Below are 22766 nucleotides of genomic sequence, written 5' to 3'. Positions count from 1 at the left end.
TGCTAAAGCTTAGCCCACAGTCTGGCAGTGGATTTTGCTGGGATTGGCCTCGGTGGCCTCAGCAGGGAGGGACTACCCTCTCCTGCAACTGGAGTTTGGTTGGCTGCGGTTTGAAGAAGATCTGTGGCACGGTTTGTAGTTCCAAATTGAAACTGCGGGTTTGCAAGCCGCCAGTGTCATCTTATGTATGAACTGTGCCCAGGTGTTTCACATAGCAGGCAACCAAACTAGATGAAAGGACTAGGGAAGGTGTGGGAGAAGTCGCAGGTTTCTGGAGGGCCAAACTACATGTTCACCTATATGCACTTGTAAGAATGCAAAGTTGTTAATAAACTTGGAAGTACATTAGCAACCAAACAGTTTCTTTTTTAAAGTCCAGACCTTTAAGTTGAATATGGCAAAGGCAGCTTGTCTCTCACTCACAGCTTGTACCAAAGCAGTTGGTAATACAAACAAACCCTTGGTCTTTCCTTGTAGCTGTAGCATTTACTCTCCGTCTCTCCTTCGCTCTCTCATATGAAGATCACATCATAAGAGAAGCAGGAAAGTATTTAACTTTGTCCCCTTTTAAAATAGTTGAACTGGGGACTTCTATTTTGCTTGGGATGTCTCTGTTGTCAGTTCCAAATCATTTGAGCTAAATATTTAGCCATGAGGTTAATTATCAAGGATACCTATCTATTTTCAAATTAAGTAGAGTAATAATGAATAGTCATTTGCTACATGAGTGGACATAATTTAAATCTGCAGTCTTTGATACAATTTAACAAAAGTGATAAAGGCAAGGTGAGGCAATTATTTTCTGGTGGAACTTCTTTGGGGGAAACCTAATTGAAATGAATAAGGAGCACCATGTTCTCATGCACGTTCCACTCATTTAAACGTGTCCTGTGCAGAAAAAGGTATCAGTGCACTGTGCAAATCATTGTCCTTTGATTAGGGAGCTTTATTTGAGCATTTGAAGCTGCCTCAAACAGAACTGGAGCTTTGGTCCCATCCTTCCCAATCTTGTCTGCTCTGGCAGGCAATGACACTCCAGGATTTCAAACGGGTATTTCCGTTCTGCTACCTGAGTTCCTTAACTGGTGACACCACAAATTGAATCTGTGTGCAGGACAAGAGTTCTGCCAAAGAGTTGGCCCTCCTGGGAGAGAGAGGGACTTTTTTCCGTTCAGATGGGGTGTTTTGAGTTTGAGGGTCTGTCTGTTAATTTTTTAAAAAAAGAAGAAAATGACTGTTTTGTATTGGGGTTTTTTTTGGGGGGGGGTGTTAATATGGTACAATTTTGGTAATTCATGTGCCCCAAGGGTACTTTTGCAACACTGAAGCACTCAAAGTTTGGATAGCTTTATCTCTGTTATCAGGCATGATCTCCCTCAGTTCATGATTGTGTTAGAATATTTCAGTCGTTTCCTTGGGATAAAGGAAATTTATTCAGATATAATTGGGTCAAATCCTGATTTTAGCTTCAAAATGAGATGCTTTTACTTACTCAAATACTTATGTACTGTAGCACTCCTCAGACCACTCTCCCATTTCACTGGTAAACAGAATTTTCCCTGCCTATGTTCCCTCTAATTTTTTTCATCAGTGAGCAGAATGAGTTTTGTTCTGGGCAGCAGAATCAAGGCAGTACGCACACATGAGCATTATTATATTCCACTATAGATGCAAAACACACACAGAGAGACATCATATATGTGGAAGGAAAAAAGTGTGCTTTACAATTCTATTTCTGCAAAACTGAAAATTTTAAACCTAAAAAGACCATGATACCTAGACCATGAGTCTAAAAACAAAGTAATAATAAAGCATGGGCATTTAAAACTATAAACAATGTATGCTATATGAAACACAGAATTTCAAGGATCTTGAAGATAATCTATTCCAACCTGCAACTTAAGCTGTGTGTGAGAGATTAAATATGCTTTTGTTTTTACTCTTGAAGGACGTGTAGAAGCAAAACACTGAGGCTGTTTCCACAATCAAATCCCTAGTGGTAAGGGAGGGCTGGGGGGAAGGCAGGATCTTTCCAGCCTCCCCCACACAGACTCTTGTTAGAGCTCCGCCACAATGTGAGCCCACATGATTGGCACAGCAGATCTGAATTAATAGGGGATCTGGAGGAGGAAGTCCTCCAGTACCCCACAATGCATTGCATGGGAAGCTGAGAGGCTTCCCATGGCAATGCTTCAACTCCCATTCGCCTTATACTCTTTAAGTGGCTCTCTGTGATCCTCAGGGAGCTGGGCTGCCAGGAGCTGCAGAACACAGCCCTGATCACAGGCATGATCAGGGCTGCCGAGGTGAGCTAGGGCTTTCCTCCTTTAACCTTGGTTTTAGCAATAGCAATAGCAATAGCACTTACATTTATATACCGCTCTATAGCTGGAGCTCTCTAAGCGGTTTACAATGATTTAGCATATTGCCCCCAACATTCTGGGTACTCATTTTACCGACCTCGGAAGGATGGAAGGCTGAGTCAGCCTTGAGCCCCTGGTCAGGATCAAACTTGTAACTTTCTGGTTACAGGGCGGCAGTTTTACCACTGCGCCACCAGGGGCTCTTTAAGCTGTGTTTCCCACCAGGGTAGCCCTGCTCTGGAACGGGCAGGAGTGGGTTCCAAGGCTCCACACACACCTCACAACCCGCTCCTCACAACCCACTCTGTTTTCCCGCTCCCACCCCACTGCACCTGGTCATGAGAACGACTTTACTATGCAACTCATTGAAAATATCTTGGGCTAGCTAGGTTTACCAAATAACCACTGCACTATTTCTTCTTTAATGAGTATAAGACCCTGACAGAGGTGATAGCCTGGATGATGGTGCAGCCATCAGCCATCAGCACTAATAATTCAATATTATTTGTTAACTCTATTTTAAATATTCTATTTTCCAAATATAATTTTTTTCATTTGGTGAAAAAAATCATACTTGGAAAAATAGAAGCTTCTCCCTTGAATTTGATTCTTTCATCCTTCTGTTTCATTTCCTCACAACCCTTGTATATTATGTTACTGAAAATGTCTTCCTAGTTTTCCTCATGAAACTGTTTACAACCACTGACATTTATTTTGAAGGGAGCGGAAATGCTTCCAGTATTGTGAATGAGCTTTTTAATTAAACATAAAAATAAACTGTATGTCAAGTTCCTCATCCTGCAATCTCTGCAGCTAAGATTACACCTCACATAATTTAGTGACCCTCATTTCTTTTACACAGCTCTGTTTGGTCACTGAGCAGAGTGGGGTTAATTGCCTTTTAAAAGTTTGTCTGATAAGAATCTCATACATTTAGAATGTCAAGGGGCGGAGCCACCATCGGGTGAATGGGTTCAAAGAACCCAGGCCGCCAATGGGATAAGGCCGCCAAGCCCCGTGGCTCAGGCTCCATAGGAGCCCAGAGCGAACTCTCCCCGCCACACCCGGGCCGCCGAGAGCCCCGGAGAACTCTTTGCCAATTATTGTGCCTGATAGAATGTTTTTCCCTTCCTCTCCCTCTCTGGAGAGAGAGAAAGGAGGAAACATCCTATCAGGCAGCCGATGCTGCCTGAAATGATGATCTGAGAGCTCGTTCAGGCTCTTGGCAGCCCAGGCCATGCCCCCCTGTCACGTGCAAGGGGACGCTGCCTGAAATGACAATCTGAGAGCTCATTCAGGCTCTGGGCAGCCCAGGCCACGCCCCCTTGTCACATGCAAGGGTGTGTGGCCTGGGCTGCCGAGAGACCGAACGAGCTCTCAGCACGTCATTTCAGGCAGTGTCGGCTGCCTGATATGACGTTTTCCCTTTCTGCTCCCTTCCTCTCCAGAGGGAGAGGAAGGGAAAAATGTTCTGTCAGGCAGTCGGAGTTGCCTGAAATAATTGGCGAAGAGTTCGCCCGGGCTCTTGGCGGCCCGGGTGTGGGGGACAGGAGTTTGCTCTGGGATCCTCTGGAGCCCGAGCCATGCCCCCATGTGTGTGATGTCACGCGCACGGGCTTATTGGAGGGGGCCGCCGAGCGGGGCTGGATGCAGGCCGCTGCTCGGCTGGCTCTGCTCCTGTAGAATGTTATGCATTTAGATAAGAATGTCAAACATTTAGAATATTATACATTTGGATAAGAATGCCATACGTTTAGATGAGAATGAATTTAGATTCTAACCATAACCTATGGGGCAGACCCTGCTTAGCAAAGAGGACAATTCATGCTTGCTACCACAAGACCAGCTCTCCACTTTTCTGCAGAGTAAAGGACAAGATGAACAGTTGTCTACTAAAATATAGGCTAACACTTACCCGCACTCTTTTCCTTCAGGAATGCCTTCCATGATTCCATGTTTGTGCGCACACTCCCCCCCCCCACTCCCCGCTTCTGCTCCCATTGTTCTATTAAAACAGTGATTAGCAGTACCCAATAGAACTTCATGTTTGAAGTGTCAAAAAATGCAAAATGTAAAATAATTAAATCTATGCATATAATAATCAAAACTAGATTAAAACAGAAGAGTATTTTTCCAAATTTAAAGTCGTGACCAGGCAGATAACAATTTCTATCATTCACAATAAACAATGTAAGTCACTTCATAAGGGAAAAACCCCTCAAAGAGTCTTTCAGAGTGTGGATACAAGCAACAATTAATGTGAATGATTTATCCAGTCGTTTCTTCAGAGCAATATTTTTATAATCCCCAACAAAGTATTCAGCAACAGGTCTCTTTAGTAGATAGCAACCACTGCATATCAAAGTAATGTTCCTAGTCTACTGTATCTCAAGCATAATAAAGAAGGTGACCATTAATATCCCCTTTCTTCTCAAGTAGATAAGAAGAACCTTTTCCAATGCCTTACCTACACAGCAGAGACTTCTAGATCTCACAAGCAGCCTCACAGTCTCACCATGAGCTGCAATGGCTGCTTCAAGTGCCACCTTTCCCCTTTATATTTTCCTTCCTCCTACTGCCTGATGCCAACTCTACACTGTAGCCTTCCTTATCGTATACTCCTGCTTTCTCCTAGCCTTTTCCAACTTGTTCTTCTGTTGCTATACCTTTTAACTGCTGGAAAGCTCTTGTACTTTGGTTTCCTTGTTTATGTTTTGGTATCCTTGGGGGATGCCACCTTTCTCCCTGCTGCCACTGTGTTGGCTCTTGCCACGGCCAGAGTGGGGGAAATCAGTTCTCCTGCTTTGACTGCAGCAAGTGCCTATTGGAATTGGCGAAGGGCATGCATGCGCCCTGATGCCATTATCAAGGTGCACATGTGCCAGTCACCATTTTCAGTATGTTCTTGTTGTGGCCAGAGTGGAGGAATCAGTTCTCTTGCTTGCACAAGAGAGTTGATTTTCCCACTCTGGCCGCCATTGAAGCAGTGGCAGTGGGGAAAAGACTGTGAGGGCTGGGAAAGATGGCACAAGGAACATCTATCACAGTCCGGGGTGAGTCTCCTCAGCTGCTGAAAATATCTGAGCGGAGGGCTAGAGGTTTGTGCGTGGGCATGCAGCCACACACCTTAGAGGGAACATCGCTTCCTCCTTAATCCCATGAAGCCATTATGCCTTCAAACCTTGATGCTATTAGGGGAAAGACACTGTCTAGAATCACCATGAAATTTCTGAAGAAAGCGAAGTGCAGTATAAGGGCAGGGGAAGTTAGTATAGAGATGACGACAGTTTCTGGGAAGTGTATTTTTATGAGTACTAAAAAGTGTAATGCAAAAGGAATGCAGCATGGTGTGTTATTTGCATCACTGTTGTGATCTGTAGGAACTGTTCAGGTTTCTGTACAGTTTCTTTATTTGTTTAAGTCTGTCAAAAAGAAATATTGGATAAATTCTTTGCTAGCCATATAGCTTTATAAATCAATATTTCTGTTATGTTTTTCTCAACCCAATAGGGAATTTTCCAAGGAAAGAGAAAAAGCCAAAGCTAGGGGAGATTTTCAGAAGCTGCGTGAAAAGCAGCAGCTTGAAGAAGATCTCAAAGGCTATTTGGATTGGATTACACAAGCAGAAGATATAGATCCTGAGAATGAAGAGGAAGGTGGTGAAGAAGGCAAACGAAACAGTATGTTATATTTTCTCGCTATACTGCTATTGCAACAACTGCTGCTACTGCTAACAAAATACTACATGTGCTTTAAAAATAGTTTACAGTATAGGAGACAGTTGCCCATCTCACTGAAACAATACTTTTGATAAGGACATATAGGTGCCTGTCGAGAACTTATCTTTTATCTCAATTTAGACTTTTCCTCACCCAGAAAAATGAATGCCTGTGGTATTAGACTATGGCAATCTGATTGTTCAGACAAGTAAAAAAGAAGTGGGATTCATTTCTCCTCTAGTGTCTCTTTATTTGTCTATTAACAAAGAAAAAGATAAGCTGGCATGAGGCCAAGGCACATTGCTTAAAGGAAAGTTGCAGAATTCAAGCACTGATGTGGTGTTAAGGTACAAAAGATATTAGACGTTTTCAGTTTCAAAAAGCAGGAGCAATAGCAATAACCAAAACTGAAAGATTCCAAAGAGCAAGTTTCAGAATAAAATCTTTCTCGGAGGGCTTGCTAGATAAAGCTTGCAAAGTTGACTGTTCCATCCCAGATGCCTTAAAACGGCTACTGTCTCCACTCAAGATGTTTGCCTTTTGCTTCCCATCCCACTTTTACAGGCCAAAGGATTTTGCACTCTCTTCCCTCCTCCCAATTCAAAACATAGCTGAAGTGCAGGAGATCTCATTGTTTTGACTAGGAGGGTACAAGTGAGGGTACACTCACACGCAGAGTGCAAAACAAGTGCTGCTTCAGCAAAACCACAGACACTTACAGAAAGAATACCCAAGATGGGTTTGCTGAGGTTTGCTTCTAACTTCTTTTTATCTTTTGAAAGCAAACAGCCACCCAATATATGTCAAAAATGGATGTGCCCCGAGACACCCACATAATACATAATGCTACATATTCAATTTGTATAATATATTTGCTGAATCACTAGCCTTACTAAACGTTGTCGTAACATATTATTTGTTAACAGTCTCTGAAACAAAGAAATGAAAATCACCTTGCAAGTTGTATGGGGTTTTTGTTGTTGTTGTTGTTTTACCCTATGATGTGTCATGGAAGTTACTGCTGATTCTACATTTTGTTATTTGCAGAATCATCCATAATATGGATTCATTTTAGGTCTTTCTAAAATAGTACTATCTATCTATCTATCTATCTATCTATCTATCTATCTATCTATCTATCTGGATTGTTAAAAGAGGTTTTTACTTTTTTGCATTTTTTCTGATGGACTTGCTACTTTAATATATAAAATAGCTAAAACATTAGATAAACACTGATGCAAAATTCCTGAGAAGTCTTATTGTATTAAGACTACAGTGAAATGAGTAGGAGTGCAAGAAGAGCCTTGGTAGTCTCTGATGAAGGTTGGAGGAGATAGGAGGAAAGTTCTGTTTCGGAAGGTTGGATAGTTTTGGAAAGGCAGGCAGAGGAAGAGTGAAGGGCCAAAGCAGTTTCCTTCTGGCTCTAGGCAACCTCGTCCTTCTGGGCTGCAATAAAGTGACTGAGGTAGCAGTGGCAACAGCTCTAAGACTGACCAACACAGTTGGATTTCTTTAAAAAGGATGGAGAAAATGAGCTGCATAATCAGTCTCTCTCCCTCTCTTTCTCCTCCCACCACCTCCTCTAAATTTAGGATTGTCAGCATAGAATCCAGAGAGGGCAGGGTTATAGCACCCAAAGATCAGGCATGGAGTATAATTAACAGCATTAATAAATTTATAAAGAAAGCCTTTAGTACAAAAAGGTAATTCAGACAGCAGTCCTGTTTAGGGATGTGTCGAAATGTGATTCGGTGTCCAAATCACGGGCATATCCCTTTAAAACTGAGGAATCACACAGCCCCTTTAACACGAAGGAGAGCAGGTGCCTGCTCCTCCTCCAATTGCCACCATTGCTGTATTCCCAGCACTCCCCCCAGCTATGTCCGTGTGCTAGTGGGGCCTCTCCCAGCCACCGCTGCACAGTGCTGGCACACACATGCGCGGTGGCCATATGCATGGTCAGCATGTTTACTGATCATACAAATGGCCACCATGCCTGCATGGAGGCCATGTGTGTGCCAGGTTCACGCAAGGGTAGCTGGAAGACTCCCCGCTGGTGTGTGGGTATAGCTGGGGAATCACCAAGATTATGGCAATGGCAGCGATCAGGAGAGGAGCAGGTATGGCCCTCAGTTTTAAAGTGATGTGCCTGTGATTTGGACACCGAATCACATTTTGGGCACATCCCTAGTCCTGTTCTGCTTTTCTATCTGCCCTGCCTCCAGTTTAGGGCTGAATTAAGCTACAACTAAAGTAAAGATGTTCATGGAACAGAATTTACATTCCGCTCTGAACTCGGAACGGAATGCAAATGCCCAGAACATTCCATCAGAACAACCAGTTGAGCCAGTTGTTCCGACAGAATGAGCTTGGAAGTTCCGAGTGTTCCGAGTGCCGTTTTGGAGGCCTGTTTTTCGCTTGCTGACTGGTTTTGGCACTGGCTTCTGATTGGCTTGCGATCCCTTTGCTTCTTCATTGACTTGTTATCATACAAAGCAAGTTGATTTGTATTATAACAAGCCAACCAAGAAGCAATTAGATCGCAAGCCAGTCAGAAGCCAATGCCAAAACTAGTCAGCAATGGAAAAACACGCCTCCAAAATGGTGCTCAGAACACTCTGAACATTCCAACTCAGAATGGGGTAATTTTGTTCCGAGCTTGAAATGAGCCTTTCATTTGAAGGGTGTTCTGTTTCAAGCTCAGAACACTCGAAACTGCCCTTTTCAAGTCGGAACATTCTGAACTCGAAATGTTCTGCACATCCCTACTACAGCATTGTTTAAGAGCTGGCCTGGATTGAGGAATGGATTTATCAAAACACCACAACCAACTCTGATTGAAGCTGTTCCAGGAGATTCTCCACCCACACCCCCAAATATTTTTCACAATACCATTAACATGTATTGCTTTTCAATCTTTCCTGGAGACCAATGTTGATTCCTGGAAACTCCAGGCCAACCTTCACTCTAGTAAATCATCTTATCATGGGCAAACAGTAGCTGTTGTGCAGTGGTTTTCAATGCTCAGATTTTGGGAGGGGACCCTGCCCTCTTACTTTTTCTGTTGCCCTCCTCAACTACTGTGCTTAAAAGTCTATGCGGAGGTAGAATCTGGATGAAGTTAGAGGAAGTTGGGACATGTGGGTTTCATTAATACCAACTTTTTCTCCTATAATTTGAGCAATGATTTAGCTGCTAGAACTGAATGCATTGGTGGTTTCAAATTTCAAACTATGTTTTGTGTTATTTTAATGCTTATTGACTATGGTTACCACTATGCAAGGTCATTAATATTTTATTTGGATAAATGATCATGTTTTAAAAATGTAATTTTAGCAAGTCCTTTAAGTGTTGTACTAACTTTCTAAAAATGTTTTTTTCTATGTATTTCACTAATTTGCAGAGGACTAGGATAATGAACTTTGTCCTGCTACTACTTTGCCAGTTCAAAACTCTTGTTTAATATTTGATTTTTCTGTATCGTCATTGGCTGCTAAGCCACATTGTCATTCTACAGTTATGTGAAAACAAGGCAGAGCTTGGTGAGACATTTCCTTGTTTTTCAAGCTTCCTCCTGGTTCTAAGGACAACTTTAGAACAATTCCCCAAAATAGTCAACATCTTCTTGGTGGAGAAAATTGATTCATCTGAAGATCCAGCCAATGATGTTTTTAAAAGGGAAACAATTTTAGCCTCTTGATCAGCTAATTTTAGAGTCAAGGATGTTGGGCCCAGACAGTGTCCATGCTATTATAATATCCTGTGGAGTTGCCCCTGATCCAGTGTTTAGAGTCTTTTATGGCCTGCCATTAATGACATTTTAAAGCAGCAGTATGTGCTATATCAAGTAACATCCTGGAAAGGAACAGTTAATCTGTTAACAATATCACTATGGAACAGGGTTGTGATAATTTCAGAGTAGCTTAAAATTTAGCCATTGAGAGAAAAATAACTCAAGTTATATAAGACCATATGTGTGTATGTGTGTGTGTGTGTGTGTGAATAAACATACACTCTTCAAAACATAACCCTGAGTGGCCTGTGAAATATTACAGATAGCTCTTCCTTTAATTCTTGTGAAGACTCTACCACTTAAAATGCCAGTGTGATAACTGAAGATAGGTTACCGAAAATTAATTGCTTGCTATCTTATGTGAGAATGACACACACTTTGTCAACTGATTTCTTCACTGAGTGTAATCAGAGTGATGTTAGTTGACTTAAGTGTTGAGACTTCTTGACACTCTTGCTGTAGCAAAGCTTTTATTTTCAGTGGGTTCCTTGGTTTCATTGATGCTGTGCTGTAGTAGCAGCCGATTTCAATATGAAACCCACTGAGGTTAACATTGCATTATTACTAACTTTTAATATAGCACTTCTTGCAATATATTTGTTGTCCCTCTAAAAGATTATCTCAAAATCTATTGTGAACCCAGGAATGCCAAATTACGAGGAGTAAATGAATATAGGCAAGGTTTGATTTCCTGTGTATTTAAAAAAAAATCAAAATTCTGCACCAAAGCTGATTTCTGTAACCTTTAGAAGTGTGTGTGTAGTTCAGCTAGTGGTGATGAGAGAGAAGGCCTTCATGGACTTGGAGAAGAATATTCACCAATGCATTGATTATAACCAAAGAGACTATTTCAGAGAATTATTCTATCCATTCAAATGGTTTGGTGAATATTCTTTTCCAAGTCTAGGCCTCCTGCTCCAGGAGATCTGTATGGCTTCCTCCTTAGCTATACTTAGAAACTTGCTGAAAATGCTTTTGTTTCATTATGCATATACTCTAGTTGATAGATGATCTGTGCACTCTCTTTGACTTTTTGTTTGATCTTTCTACTGCACTGACACCTCAGCCCTGGATTTAAGTAGTAGATACTGATTACACAGAAGATGTATTCATTTTGTGTCCCATCTTGCCTTGCTTGTATTGAATGTGGATCTTTTATTTCTTTTGTGTTACTGCTGCTGCCATCTACTGTAATCATAATGGAATTGCACATGTTTAATGTGAAGGGGTTACACTGGCTGATTTATTAGATGACAAGAAGAAAAAAAGATTTAACTGTTTTGGGTCCAAACATGGTAAAGTGTTCTGTTTTGGAGTGGAATGTTTCAGTCTTGTCAGTGTGTTTTGAGTGCTTTTGAGTGCACAGACATATTTGAGAATAAGCATATTCCCCAAAGTGCATGTGAATATACATTTTGCATGGAAGTAATTTGCTGCTTTGAATGCATGCTTCAAACAGATTGTTTCTGCAGTGCTTTAATAAGCGGAAATTTCATTTATATCGATTTTAATTTCCATGGAATAGCTTTCCATCACGCTAAAGCATATTCTCTAAAAAAGCAAACAAGCCAGAAAGGAGTTCAGCAGTTTTATTTGTTCAAATGTGATGATAAGCGTAAAGCTTCTGGAAAACTCTCATAGTCTAATGGAGCATAGGTTCAGAACAATTTATTGCAGAAAAGCTCAGTTTTATTGATTTGATATTGTTTTTCCTTAATGTCATATTTAGCTCACTAATTCAAACATTGCCAATTGGCAATTATTTTTATTAATTCTTTTAGCATTGAGAAGAACAGAGAATATTTTAAAAATTACCCTCATGTCTATCATTTGCTTTTAAGTAAAGGCAAACATTGCTGATGACAGTTAGGAATCTGGTCAAAGAGTTTGACAGCAACTGATACATCTGACCCATTTATTTTAATTTTATACCATAAAATTCATCAGGCCAAACAGAAATTTGTAAATTGGGAAAATAACATATATCCCATTTCAACAAAATATATAATAGAGAGAGAGAGAAAAGAGTGAGGAGCAGAGCCATTCACTTGCCACCACAACGCTCCCATGTACACTGCTTTGCTTACAGAGTTTGCCTGCTGCCTACCTTCATACTTATTGGCAACCCTCTCAGACATGCAGAATTGTACTCATAAGACAGTCCACACATCTTCTGGCGCATGTGCAGGCCAAACTGATTGGCCTGTGTCCCTCACCTCCAAACCTCATTGTCCAAACCTGAACCTGAATTACATCCTGAATTACATCTCTTCTGCTGCCTCAATCCTAACATTAGGGTGTTCACACACACAGCCGAACTCAGGCTAGGGCAGCCCAGCCTGGATTAAGCTGCATATGTGAAATGCCAGGAGTGAGATCGCTCCCGGTGCTGCCCCCCTGCCAAGCCTCACTTTGAAACCCAGGGCTTAGCGAAGATTAACAACTGTACAATAAATATGTATATACTGCTTTTCAACAAAGGTTTCCAAAGCGGTTTACATCAAGAAATAATAAATTAAAAATGATGGATGCAGCTAAGTGGCCTGTGGTTTGCTTAACCTCGGCTAGTGATTGAGCGATTAGCAATAGCAATAGCAATAACACTTACATTTATATACCGCTCTATAGCCGGAGCTCTCTAAGCGGTTTACAATGATTTTTAGCATATTGCCCCCAACATTCTGGGTACTCATTTTACCGACCTCGGAAGGATGGAAGGCTGAGTCAACCTTGAGCCCCTGGTCAGGATCGAACTTGTAACCTTCTGGTTACAGGGCAGCAGTTTTACCACTGCGCCACCATTTCTGGCAGTGAGCTGTGGGGGAAGGAGCAGCCACACCACGTGTGGAGCAGCCTACTCGCTCATGCACCCTGGGATGTAGGTGAGGGAGGTCTACCCACTCCCAGAATTCCGCTTCACCTTACCACTGCTTGTGTGAATACGAGGCACAGTGGAGTGGAGGACAGCGGCTGCTTGTCTGCCAGAAAAGGCTTGCAAGTGCCTACCTTCCCCACAGCCTGCCCTCCATCCCCAGTGAGGTTGTGGGATTCTTTTCCATGTTTGTACAAATTCCAAGCTGAATGCAACCCGCTTTCCACATATGGCAGCCCGCCAAGGATTTATCAACCTCCTGTGCTTTTCTGTTTGATTAGGGCTGGAAAGAGGAGTGTTATCTTGAACTTATCCTAGGGCAACTGAGGTGATCAGGGGCCCAAAGCCTCTTCCTTACAAGGCAAGGCTACAATGCCTGGGGCTTTTTCATTTGGAAAAAAGACAACTGAGGGGAGACATGACAGAGGTCTATAAAATTATGCATGGTGTGGAGAAAATGAGATAGACAGATAGCTAGATAGACCGAGAGACAAAGCTTTATTATGGTACTTGACCACAGAAACAGTTCACACAATTACAGTTCATAGCAAGAGTGGAGAGAGAGAAAATTTTCTCCCCCCTCTCACAACACTAGAACCAGGGGTCATTCCATGAAACTGATTGCCAAGAAATTTAGGACCTACAAAAGGAAGTACTTTTTCACACAACACATCATTAACCCACTGAATTCTCTGCCACAAGATGTGGTGAAGGCCACTAGCCTGGATGGCTTTAAAAGGGGCTTAGACAAATTCATGAAGGACATGTCTATCAGTGGCTACTAGTCTGGTGGCTAAGGCCATCTCCAGTCTCAGAGACAAGATACCTCTGAATATCAGTGCAGGGGAGCAACCTGGCAAACTACAAAATTGCCCCCTGGGATGCATTTGGCTTGGTGGCTCACAGATTTTACAGGTTGCGTTAAACTGTAAACAGTGGGTTTTACATCTAGCTCAACTTCAGATTTTCTCAGGGACAAATCTTATATAAAACATTGACATCTAAGGACATTGTTTATTTAGAACAAGTACCAGGATAATAAAAGCTGTCAGAATTTCCCTCTGCAAAACTTGCTAGGATATTGAAAACAGAAATGTAACTGGCATTTGGTCCTGGAAATTTCAAACTTGATCCATGGGTGGTTGTTTTTTCTGTTCCAGATAACTGCCAGCCTTTATAGACTGGCAAGAAATTATTTTTATATTCTGTACATGAAGGCAATCCTTTCACCTTAGCTAACATGTGAAGCCACAGTAATAGTGTATTAACTTCTAATAGTTGTTTTCAGTTCTCTGTTTCCTGCTAACAGAAATACCCTTGCTCCTCCAGCCCTGGTCAGACGTTTTTAAAATGGGCACTCTGAACACATGGAGGCAAAAGTGGGATCATGCCCACTGGCCCTGTCCCCAGCCTTCATGTGTTGTTCAGCCCTTGTGCACAGAGCCTCCACTCATACAAGTTGCCCTTCTGTAAGCTCATAGTCCTTACAACAATTCTCTATTTTATTTATTTATTTATTTATTTATTTATTTATTTATTTATTTATTTATTTGATTTCTATACCGCCCTTCCAAAAATGGCTCAGGGCAGTTTACACAGAGAAATAACAAGCAAATAAGATGGCTCCCTGTCCCCAAAGGGCTCACAATCTAAAAAAGAAACATAAGATAGACACCAACAACAGTCACTGGAGGTACTGTGCTGGGGGTGAATAGGGCCAGTTACTCTCCCCCTGCTAAATAAAGAGAATCACCACGGTAAAAGGAGCCTCTTTGCCAAGTTAACAGGGGCTGGAAGGTCTATGGAAGGTCAGTGGGTGTGAAGCCTATAAAAGTTAAGATTCTTAAGCCCTATTAAAATTAATGAGACCTAAGTTAGTCTGTGAGAAATTTTTGTTTTTGAAAAGTAAAATATTTACTTTTATTATTATTATTATTATTATTATTATTAATCATATAAATATTGTTAATAATAATAAATAGTCACATGGAACTTAACTTGTCAAATTGGTTAAAATGTAACTGGCTTAGTTTGACTGTAAATCTTTTTTTTTTTAATTCTCTAACAGCAAGCATGCAAGCGAGTGAGACTGAATCAGTGAACACTGAAAATGTTGGTGGAGAAGGAGATAACCCAGCATGCTGTGGAACTCTGTGGTGAGTCCATATGGGTATGGTAGGAATGCCCAAAGTTTTGTTTTTAGCTATCAATGAGTAAAGCTGTTTTCCTCAAGGGAGCATTTTTTCCTATAAATGTTCAACTGTATTCTTTTGGAGATCCTAGTACTGTTAATCGTGTCAATGATGTCCAAATTTCCACCAAGACTTTCTCTGAACAAAAATGGAGTCTCTGAAATGTGAATGGTTAAAAAGTTAATATTAAGCTACTACTTAAAAGTAAAATTCACTAGTGAACTTTCAACAGCTAGAAACATTACAAAACATGAATAATATTGCGACAAATTGTCTGCTAACAAACTGGGCATAGTTCCCCACAGGGATCTTGTTCTTATGTATATTAGGAGCTTCATTTGAACTAGTGTGGTACGGTGGCTAGATTGCTAGATTTAAACTTTGACAACCCAGTTCAGATCATCATTACTGGATAGTTGTGGGCACTCTCTTCCAGTTTAGGCTACCTCACAGGATTGTTGTGAGGCACAAATACTTCTCTAACCTACTTGGAGGAGGGTTGGGACACACATCACACATATGTCATCATCATTTCCCCCATGTTGTTATATACTTTTATCTGATTATATTCCATTTCTGAATTGCTTTTGCTCCTGTGAAAAGTATAATTCTTGATATCATGGCATTAAATGCTTGATATCATGGAGTTAAATTTAAAATGCTAGAGTTTCCTTTGCAAGTAAAATACTGTATGTACACTTGTTATATTCATCCAGCAAAAGCTACAAAAAGATATTATTCTGCAGTTTCCACTGATGCCACATCTCTGTATCAAACAACACCTAAGTCAAAGATGTAGATAATTTAAAATGTCTTTATTCCTCAATATAGGTTTCAAGGGAGAAGGAGTTATATAAATTACTGTTTCAGTATTTTCTTAAAAATGTGTTTTCCTTTTCTTTTAGTCAAATTATCTCAAAATCCAAGTTCAGGTCAGTATTTTCCTCTCTGTTTTCCAACACTTCCTTCTATATAATATTAATCTCTAATATATCATATTAATCTCTTCATATTGTGGCTGAATAATATGACTGAATTTTAAAATTGTGTTAGTGAATATATTGCTTCCATTCACTCTACCACACCGTGCTATAAACAGGAAGAATAGATGTTGTGAGGGTCCAGCAGGCAGCTAATCAAATGTGCATGTGTAAACATGATCACTCCTAAGCGTCCTCTCTGACCCACTTCAAAACTGGCCCCTTGGTATACAGAAGAACTATGGGGGCTGAAGTGGCGAGGTAGATGACTAGAGCGCAGGTGGAGAAAGACTCGGCTTGAATCTGACAGATTGCAACATAGAGCTCATTTGAAGACCTATGCTCAGGCGATATATGTGGCAAAGAAGTGATTCTTTTCTGCCCGTATTGCATCTGCAAGTTCACGTCCGGCGGAGTTGTTCAGGGTTGTGAGAGGGCTAGTATGTGCCCCTCCTCCCTTGAATCAGAATTTGGAACCATCTATTACCCACTGTGATGTGTTTAATGAATTCTTTGTGGGAAAAATCTCTCGTATTCGGGCCGACTTGGATTTTGTCTCTGCAATTACTTCAGTATCTGATGCGGAGGTATCCAGTGACTCCTCTTATGTGGTTAGGCTGGATCATTTCCAGTTTGTGACTTCTGAGGATGTGGACAAGCTGATTGGAACGGTGTGGCCCACCACCTCTCCTCTTGACCCTTGCCCGACATGGCTTGTTCGATCTAGCAGGGAGGTTGTTGTAGAAGGCCTGGTAGAGATCATAAATGCATCTCTGAGGGAAGGTAGGATGCCTCCTAGTCTTAAGGAGGCAATTATTAGACCGCTTCTAAAGAAGCCTACCTTGGATCCCTCGGAGATGAGTAACTACAGGCCTGTCTCCAACCTTCCGTGGCTGGGCAAGGTAATTGGGAGTGTGGTGGCCTCCCAGCTCCAGACAGTCTTGGAGGAAACGGATTATCTAGACCCATTTCAAACTGGCTTCCGGGCTGGCTATGGGGTGGAGACTGCCTTGGTTGGCCTGATGGATGATCTCCAATTGGCAATTGACAGAGAAAGTGTGACTCTGCTGGTCCTTTTGGACCTCTCAGCGGCTTTCGATACTATCGACCATAGTATCCTTCTGGAGTGTCTTAGGGGGTTGGGGGTGGGAGACACTGCTTTGCGGTGGTCCCGCTTCTACCTCTCGGGCAGGTTCCAGATGGTGTCCCTTGGAGACTACTGTTCTTCAAAATCTGAACTTTTGTATGGTGTCCCTCAGGGCTCCGTATTGTCTCCGATGTTGTTTAACATCTACATGAAACCGCTGGGAGAGATCATCAGGAGATTTGGTGCAGGGTGCTATCAGTATGCTGATGACACCCAAATCTTTTTCTCCATGTCAGCATCATCAAGAGAGGGCATAACCTCCCCAAATGCCTGCCTGGAGTCAGTAATGGGCTGAATAAGGGATAACAAACTGAGACTATATCCAGATAAGACGGAGGTACTCATTGTGTGGGGTCGGAACTCGAGAGATGAGTTTGATCTGCCTGTTCTGGATGGGGTCACACTTCCCCAGAAGGAACAGGTACACAGTCTAGGGGTGCTTCTGGGTCAAGTCTCTCCTTGGTGTCCCAGGTTGAGACAGTGGCCAGAAGTGCCTTCTATCAGCTTTGGCTGATACGCCAGCTGCGTCCGTTTCTTGAGTTAGACAGCCTCAAAACAGTGGTACAACTGCTGGTAACCTCCAGACTGGATTACTGCAATGTGCTCTATGTGGGGCTGCCCTTGTACGTAGTCCGGAAACTACAGTTGGTCCAGAATCCGGCAGCCAGGCTGGTCTATGGGTCATCTAGGAGAGACCATATTACTCCCGTACTGAAGGAGTTACACTGGCTGCCAATATGTTTCTGGGCAAAATACAAGGTGTTGGTCATAACCTATAAAGCCCTAAACAGCTTGGGCCCTGGGTTTTTAAGAGAACAGCTTATTCGTAATAAACCCCACCGCCCATTGAGATCATCAGGAGAGGTCCATCTGCATTTGCCACCGGCTCGTCTGGTGGCCACTCAGGGACGGGCCTTCTCCGTTGCTGCCCCGAGGCTTTGGAATGTGCTCCCTAGTGCAATAAGAGCCTCCCCATCTCTGACATCCTTTAAAAAGTCCTTAAAGATGCATTTCTTCACCCAGGCTTTTAACTGATATTGTTTTGATTGTTTTGAATGTTATTTTTAGAATATTATTTTAAAATTTTTAAATTGTGTTTTACATTTCTTACTTTTAAATTTTTGTTTTGTTTTTGTTTTTAATTAATGTTTTACTTTTTATTCTTGTTGTAAACCGCCCAGAGACGTAAGTTTTGGGCAGTGTAAAAATATAATAAATAAATAAATAAATAAATAAATAAATAAATAGTCTCACCAGTTCTACAACAAATGAGGAAACTGTATTGATTTTCAGTGGTTGTTGCTGCACCACTGCCTCCATACCTTTTTATTGGTGAACTGCATTTTAGCTATAAGCACAGTTACTTAAGATCATTGGCATATTCCCCAGCACCAAAAGGCAGCGGAGCGGGGGTGGGGGGGAGCAATGGAAAGCAGCTAGAAAGATGTTATTTTCTACCAAAACATTTGTTATCATTATTACTGCCCCCCCCCCATTAGAATAACTTCTATCAGTTTTGCATCACTCTACTGTGTCTATGGAATAAATAGTGGTATAGCACAAGAGGATAGCCCTTCTTCCCTCTTGAACTTCAGCTCATTGATTAAAACACAAAACCTGCAGCTAACCTCTCCTTTCATAAGTCACTGTCTACATCTTTATTCTCAAAAACAAACAAACAAAGCTCCAAGAAGAGCACTAGGGATGATTTGCAGCTATTTCTAAATTATATTTGGAGATCTCTGGCTGAAAGACAGTATTCGTGGCAGCAAAAGCTTATGCTTTATTTGCTGTCTTCAAGGAATTCAATAAATAATGCTCCAAGTGTCCCCAATGAAACAATTTGTGAAACTTGTTTTAGATAAATGACTTTAGGATTATACCTCTCAAATTAACCAATTACAAACAGCAGCCACATGCTGGGCCTGTTAAAATCAAAACCAGATGTTGCTAAGGCTGTTTGCTTTCTTTGTTTCTGCATGCCCCAGTTGACACATCTGTAAAATGTTACATCATTGGAACTTGAAAACACAGTTGCTCCTCCTCAAATGTGTACCTATGTACTGTAGTTCATGTCTGTTTCATCAGTCCTTCAGTTAGGTTGCCTTCTGCCTGTGAAAAGAAGAGTCCTTCAAATGCCAAACACTGACTCAGACCTGCTGGCTCAGAATAAAGACACTTCAAGTTCTACATTCTGTTTCCCAACCATATACAAACAGGGCACAAAGGCAGTAGCCATCCCTTGTTTCTGCCCTCCTCCAGCAACTGATATTCAGAGAAAATACTTGCTCTGAACATGGAATAAACCTCTCCAGAATTTGTGTTATCTCCTTTTGATAAGGAGACATTTAATCCCCTTTTAATGTCTTCACTGCATCCCATACAGTGAATTCCATCCATTAATTATGCATTCTATGAAGAAGTACTTTCCCCCATAAAAGTACTTTTCTGAGATTCTGTCCTGAATCTCTTGCCAATCAATTTTATTAGACGTCTCCTAGTTCTAATATTATGAGAGGGAGAGAGGGAGGGGGCGGGGAGATGTGCCCCCCCCCAGTCGCCTTTTTAAAAGGAAAGCCCTCCAAACACTTTGGCCTTTTCTCTTAGGGAAGATACTCCAGCTCCTTGTTCATTTCAGTTGTCCCTTTCTGCACCTAACATTCTTTCCAATTACTCGCCTATCTCATCATCCAGTCCCTTTGTGAAATTGGCTTCTAATGCTTTAGGTGCCTTCCTCTGAATCAGCCACACACCTCTTGGCTGTATTAATAATCAGCCACAAGAGGGAGTTTCATGAATGTTGCGACTGTCGCTTCTTGAGTGAGCAGGATAATGGTGATGATGAACTCCATCATTGTTAGCAGACTGTTGACTTCTGCAACATTGTGTTCATTTTATATTACAAATAAGGCAACAAGCCAAAGTCCCCAGGTAGTTCATCTTCATGTTTATGTGTCAGAAATTTTCAGATAGATTCATAAGCTGTGAAACAGTGCTTGTTGTTTGTCTATCTATCATATTTATATACTGCCCAAAACGTATGTCTCTTGATGGGAAATTGAAGGTAGGCTATTTGGTGAACTGTTGATGGAATTTTTAAATTAGGATTCCTTCATTGGAAAATGAACACACACACACACACACACACACACACACACACACACGACAGCAAATCTGTATATTTGCTGACAAGGATCAGTGTTGCTTGCCATTTTCTTTTCAAGAGGGACATAGAAGTTCGATCAGACATTTCAAAGCCTCAAGTGATTTGTACTTCTTCTTGTGAGGAGGACGGTATTTTTTCAGTAGGCACTGACTGACACAGTTTTAATGTGCTGAGGCTTTTCATCTGGGACTCTTGTGTTTAATGGGAGAGAATATTTTTTAGAGTATTATCCATGAAGGACCAGATGGACATTCTGGAATGTATTTTTAACAGCTAAGAAAACAGTATTTTAAATTAAGCAGTCTTCTAGGCATAAGAAGATCCTTATTGGATCATTCCCAAGGCTAGCAAGATCTTCCCCTCAGGGGATGAAGCCACTCTGGGAAGAGCAGAAGGTTTCAAGTTCCCTCCCTGGCTTCTCCAAGATAGGGCTGAGAGAGACTCCTGCCTGCAACCTTGGAGAAGCCGCTGCCAGTCTGTGAAGACAATACTGAGCTGGATAGACCAATGGTCTGACTCAGTATATGGCAGTTTCCTAGGTTCCTAGTTCAGCATCTTGTTTCCCCACATTGACCTACCAAACGCCTCTAAGAAGCCCACAAGCAGGAGGAGATGCCCCCTTCTCCTGCTGTTGCTCTCCTAAGAGTTGCATTTATGCAAGGGTACTTTCTGCTTTCGGAATGTCCTCTTATGTAAACACAAATCTCCTTCAATTAGTGGATGGAGCTTCTAATGATGGAACATCAACCTCCAAAAAGTTAGGAAGCAGCCCAATAGGTTTAACTGCTGAAATAATATTTTATGAGGTTTTTAAAAAAATATAGATTATTAAACTCTAATTTTGGTTTATAACTTCATTTTAAAAGATTTTTCACAACGTTTCAAGAACTCTGTTTTGTAATAATCTGTTAATTATTGCAGAAATATTTTGATTTCTTTTGAAGTGCACATTCATAGAAATTTATGGTTGATTAATAATGTCTATAATAATGTTTCTCCTTTTTCTTTGGGCAAAGGTTTACAAACACAATAAAAGAATCAGTCATATTCCCAATATGGAACCTTGCTTGTTTCTTAACTTTGTCTTTGCTTATGCTAAAACCTGAAAATGCAAACAGATGTTACTGGTACTCTTTTCTAAATTTTCTCACCTTTTTGCAAAAGCTTCAAAAACTGTCTGGTTTTTTTTAAACTGCTTCTCTTTCTAAAATGTAATCAATCATCTAGTCTATACAACTTTTAAACTTGAACTTAAAAAACACAACACCACCACCACTTTCAGTGCAATCCTATGCATGTCTGCTCAAAAGTAAGCTCCATTAAAAGTAATGAGGCTTACTCCCAGGTAAGTGTGTATAGGATTGCAATCCAAAACTATCAGTTCTGCCTTCTGTGGGCTCTGGATGTGCCCCATAAGAAATCTTTTAAACAATTCCTCTTGAGAAATAAAAGCAGTCACTGACATCCCAATTAACATCACATAGGGGTGGAATAATGTTTGGTCCGTGCAGTGGGCGGGGTGATATTCACCAATTCCCTCTTTCCGTCTGCAGTCTTCTGTGGCTCCCAAAACTCTGACTGAGGGTTGGGGATCCTTCCTCATATCTTAGGGAGTCTTGGGTAACTCCCCCCGCCCCCCAGCCTTCAGTCATAGTATTCCAAAAACAATGTTACCCAAAACTGCCTGTAGGATATTGCTTTTGGAGGATGGTCAGTGACAGCAGCAAATGGGGCAAACTGTGGCCAGAACTATATTTAAAGATGTACAGCTAGGGATTTCAGAAACCACAAGAATTGCTTTTACATAGCCCAAGTAACAACTTTCCACAGAAAATCTGTGGCCACAGAAATTTGGCCAGGTATAGGTTGACTTGCAACTTTCACTGCTTTCTTAATTATTTGCCTCAATTTTGCTTATGGTAAGGAAACTTCATCCATTTTGAGGTCTTAAAGTGGCAAAAACAATTGCTTCTTGGACATGCTTATTTCACTCAGGGTCAGACTGAATCATGGAGGTAGCCTTTCTTGCACAGTTTTAATCATGCATAAAGGATGATTACATGATAAAACAAAACTGCAAGATGTAGTCTAGAACAAAAGTATTAAAATATTTTGTGGATAAGGATGAGCTTGAATATTTAGAATGCTCTTTGCAACAGTACTGAGCCCACTACTTTCCATGACTATCCTAGAGGGGTAGGTTTCACATTAATTGCCCTTATACCTACATTATTCTAACCGTATTCCCTGGTTGCTAAATTCCAATTGACTTGGGTCCCAGCTGGTACCTACTTCAGCCTAGCCTCCAGTATTCCATATGAAGGATACTGTTGTTCCAGTGCTAAGTGCACCAAGAAACCTGATGTGATCTGCTTGCATAAGCAGTGTAACATGTGAAACGACAGAAGATTGCATTGGCTACCTGCGTGATTTTTTTTTTTTAAAGGAAGAATGTGCATATTTTTTTCCTAGTCACGGGACTACCTGTTTCATGTCCTGATGAGAAAATACTTAGGAAACCTTCCCTCTTACTC

The 22766-nt window shown here is 41.3% G+C and overlaps 1 protein-coding gene across 19 annotated transcripts in view; it reads left to right on the top strand.

The window, feature by feature from the left end:
* The window catches only part of CACNA1D (calcium voltage-gated channel subunit alpha1 D), a 455958-nt gene that overhangs the window by 223177 nt on the left and 210015 nt on the right, over window positions 1-22766 (top strand). For 18 of the 19 annotated variants that reach the window (XM_053289170.1, XM_053289177.1, XM_053289183.1 and 15 more), the window contains 3 exons: window positions 5874-6043; window positions 14816-14903; window positions 15845-15871. In XM_053289170.1, the coding sequence (XP_053145145.1) occupies window positions 5874-6043; window positions 14816-14903; window positions 15845-15871 (285 nt within the window). The remainder of the gene's footprint in view (window positions 1-5873; window positions 6044-14815; window positions 14904-15844; window positions 15872-22766) is intronic. The other variant, XM_053289171.1, reaches the window with a different exon arrangement.

The sequence above is a fragment of the Hemicordylus capensis genome, chromosome 2 (assembly GCF_027244095.1).
Source record: "Hemicordylus capensis ecotype Gifberg chromosome 2, rHemCap1.1.pri, whole genome shotgun sequence".
NCBI classification, from domain to species: domain Eukaryota; kingdom Metazoa; phylum Chordata; class Lepidosauria; order Squamata; family Cordylidae; genus Hemicordylus; species Hemicordylus capensis.
Note: the sequence above shows the minus strand (reverse complement) of the source record. Positions and strands in the feature narration are given on the sequence as shown.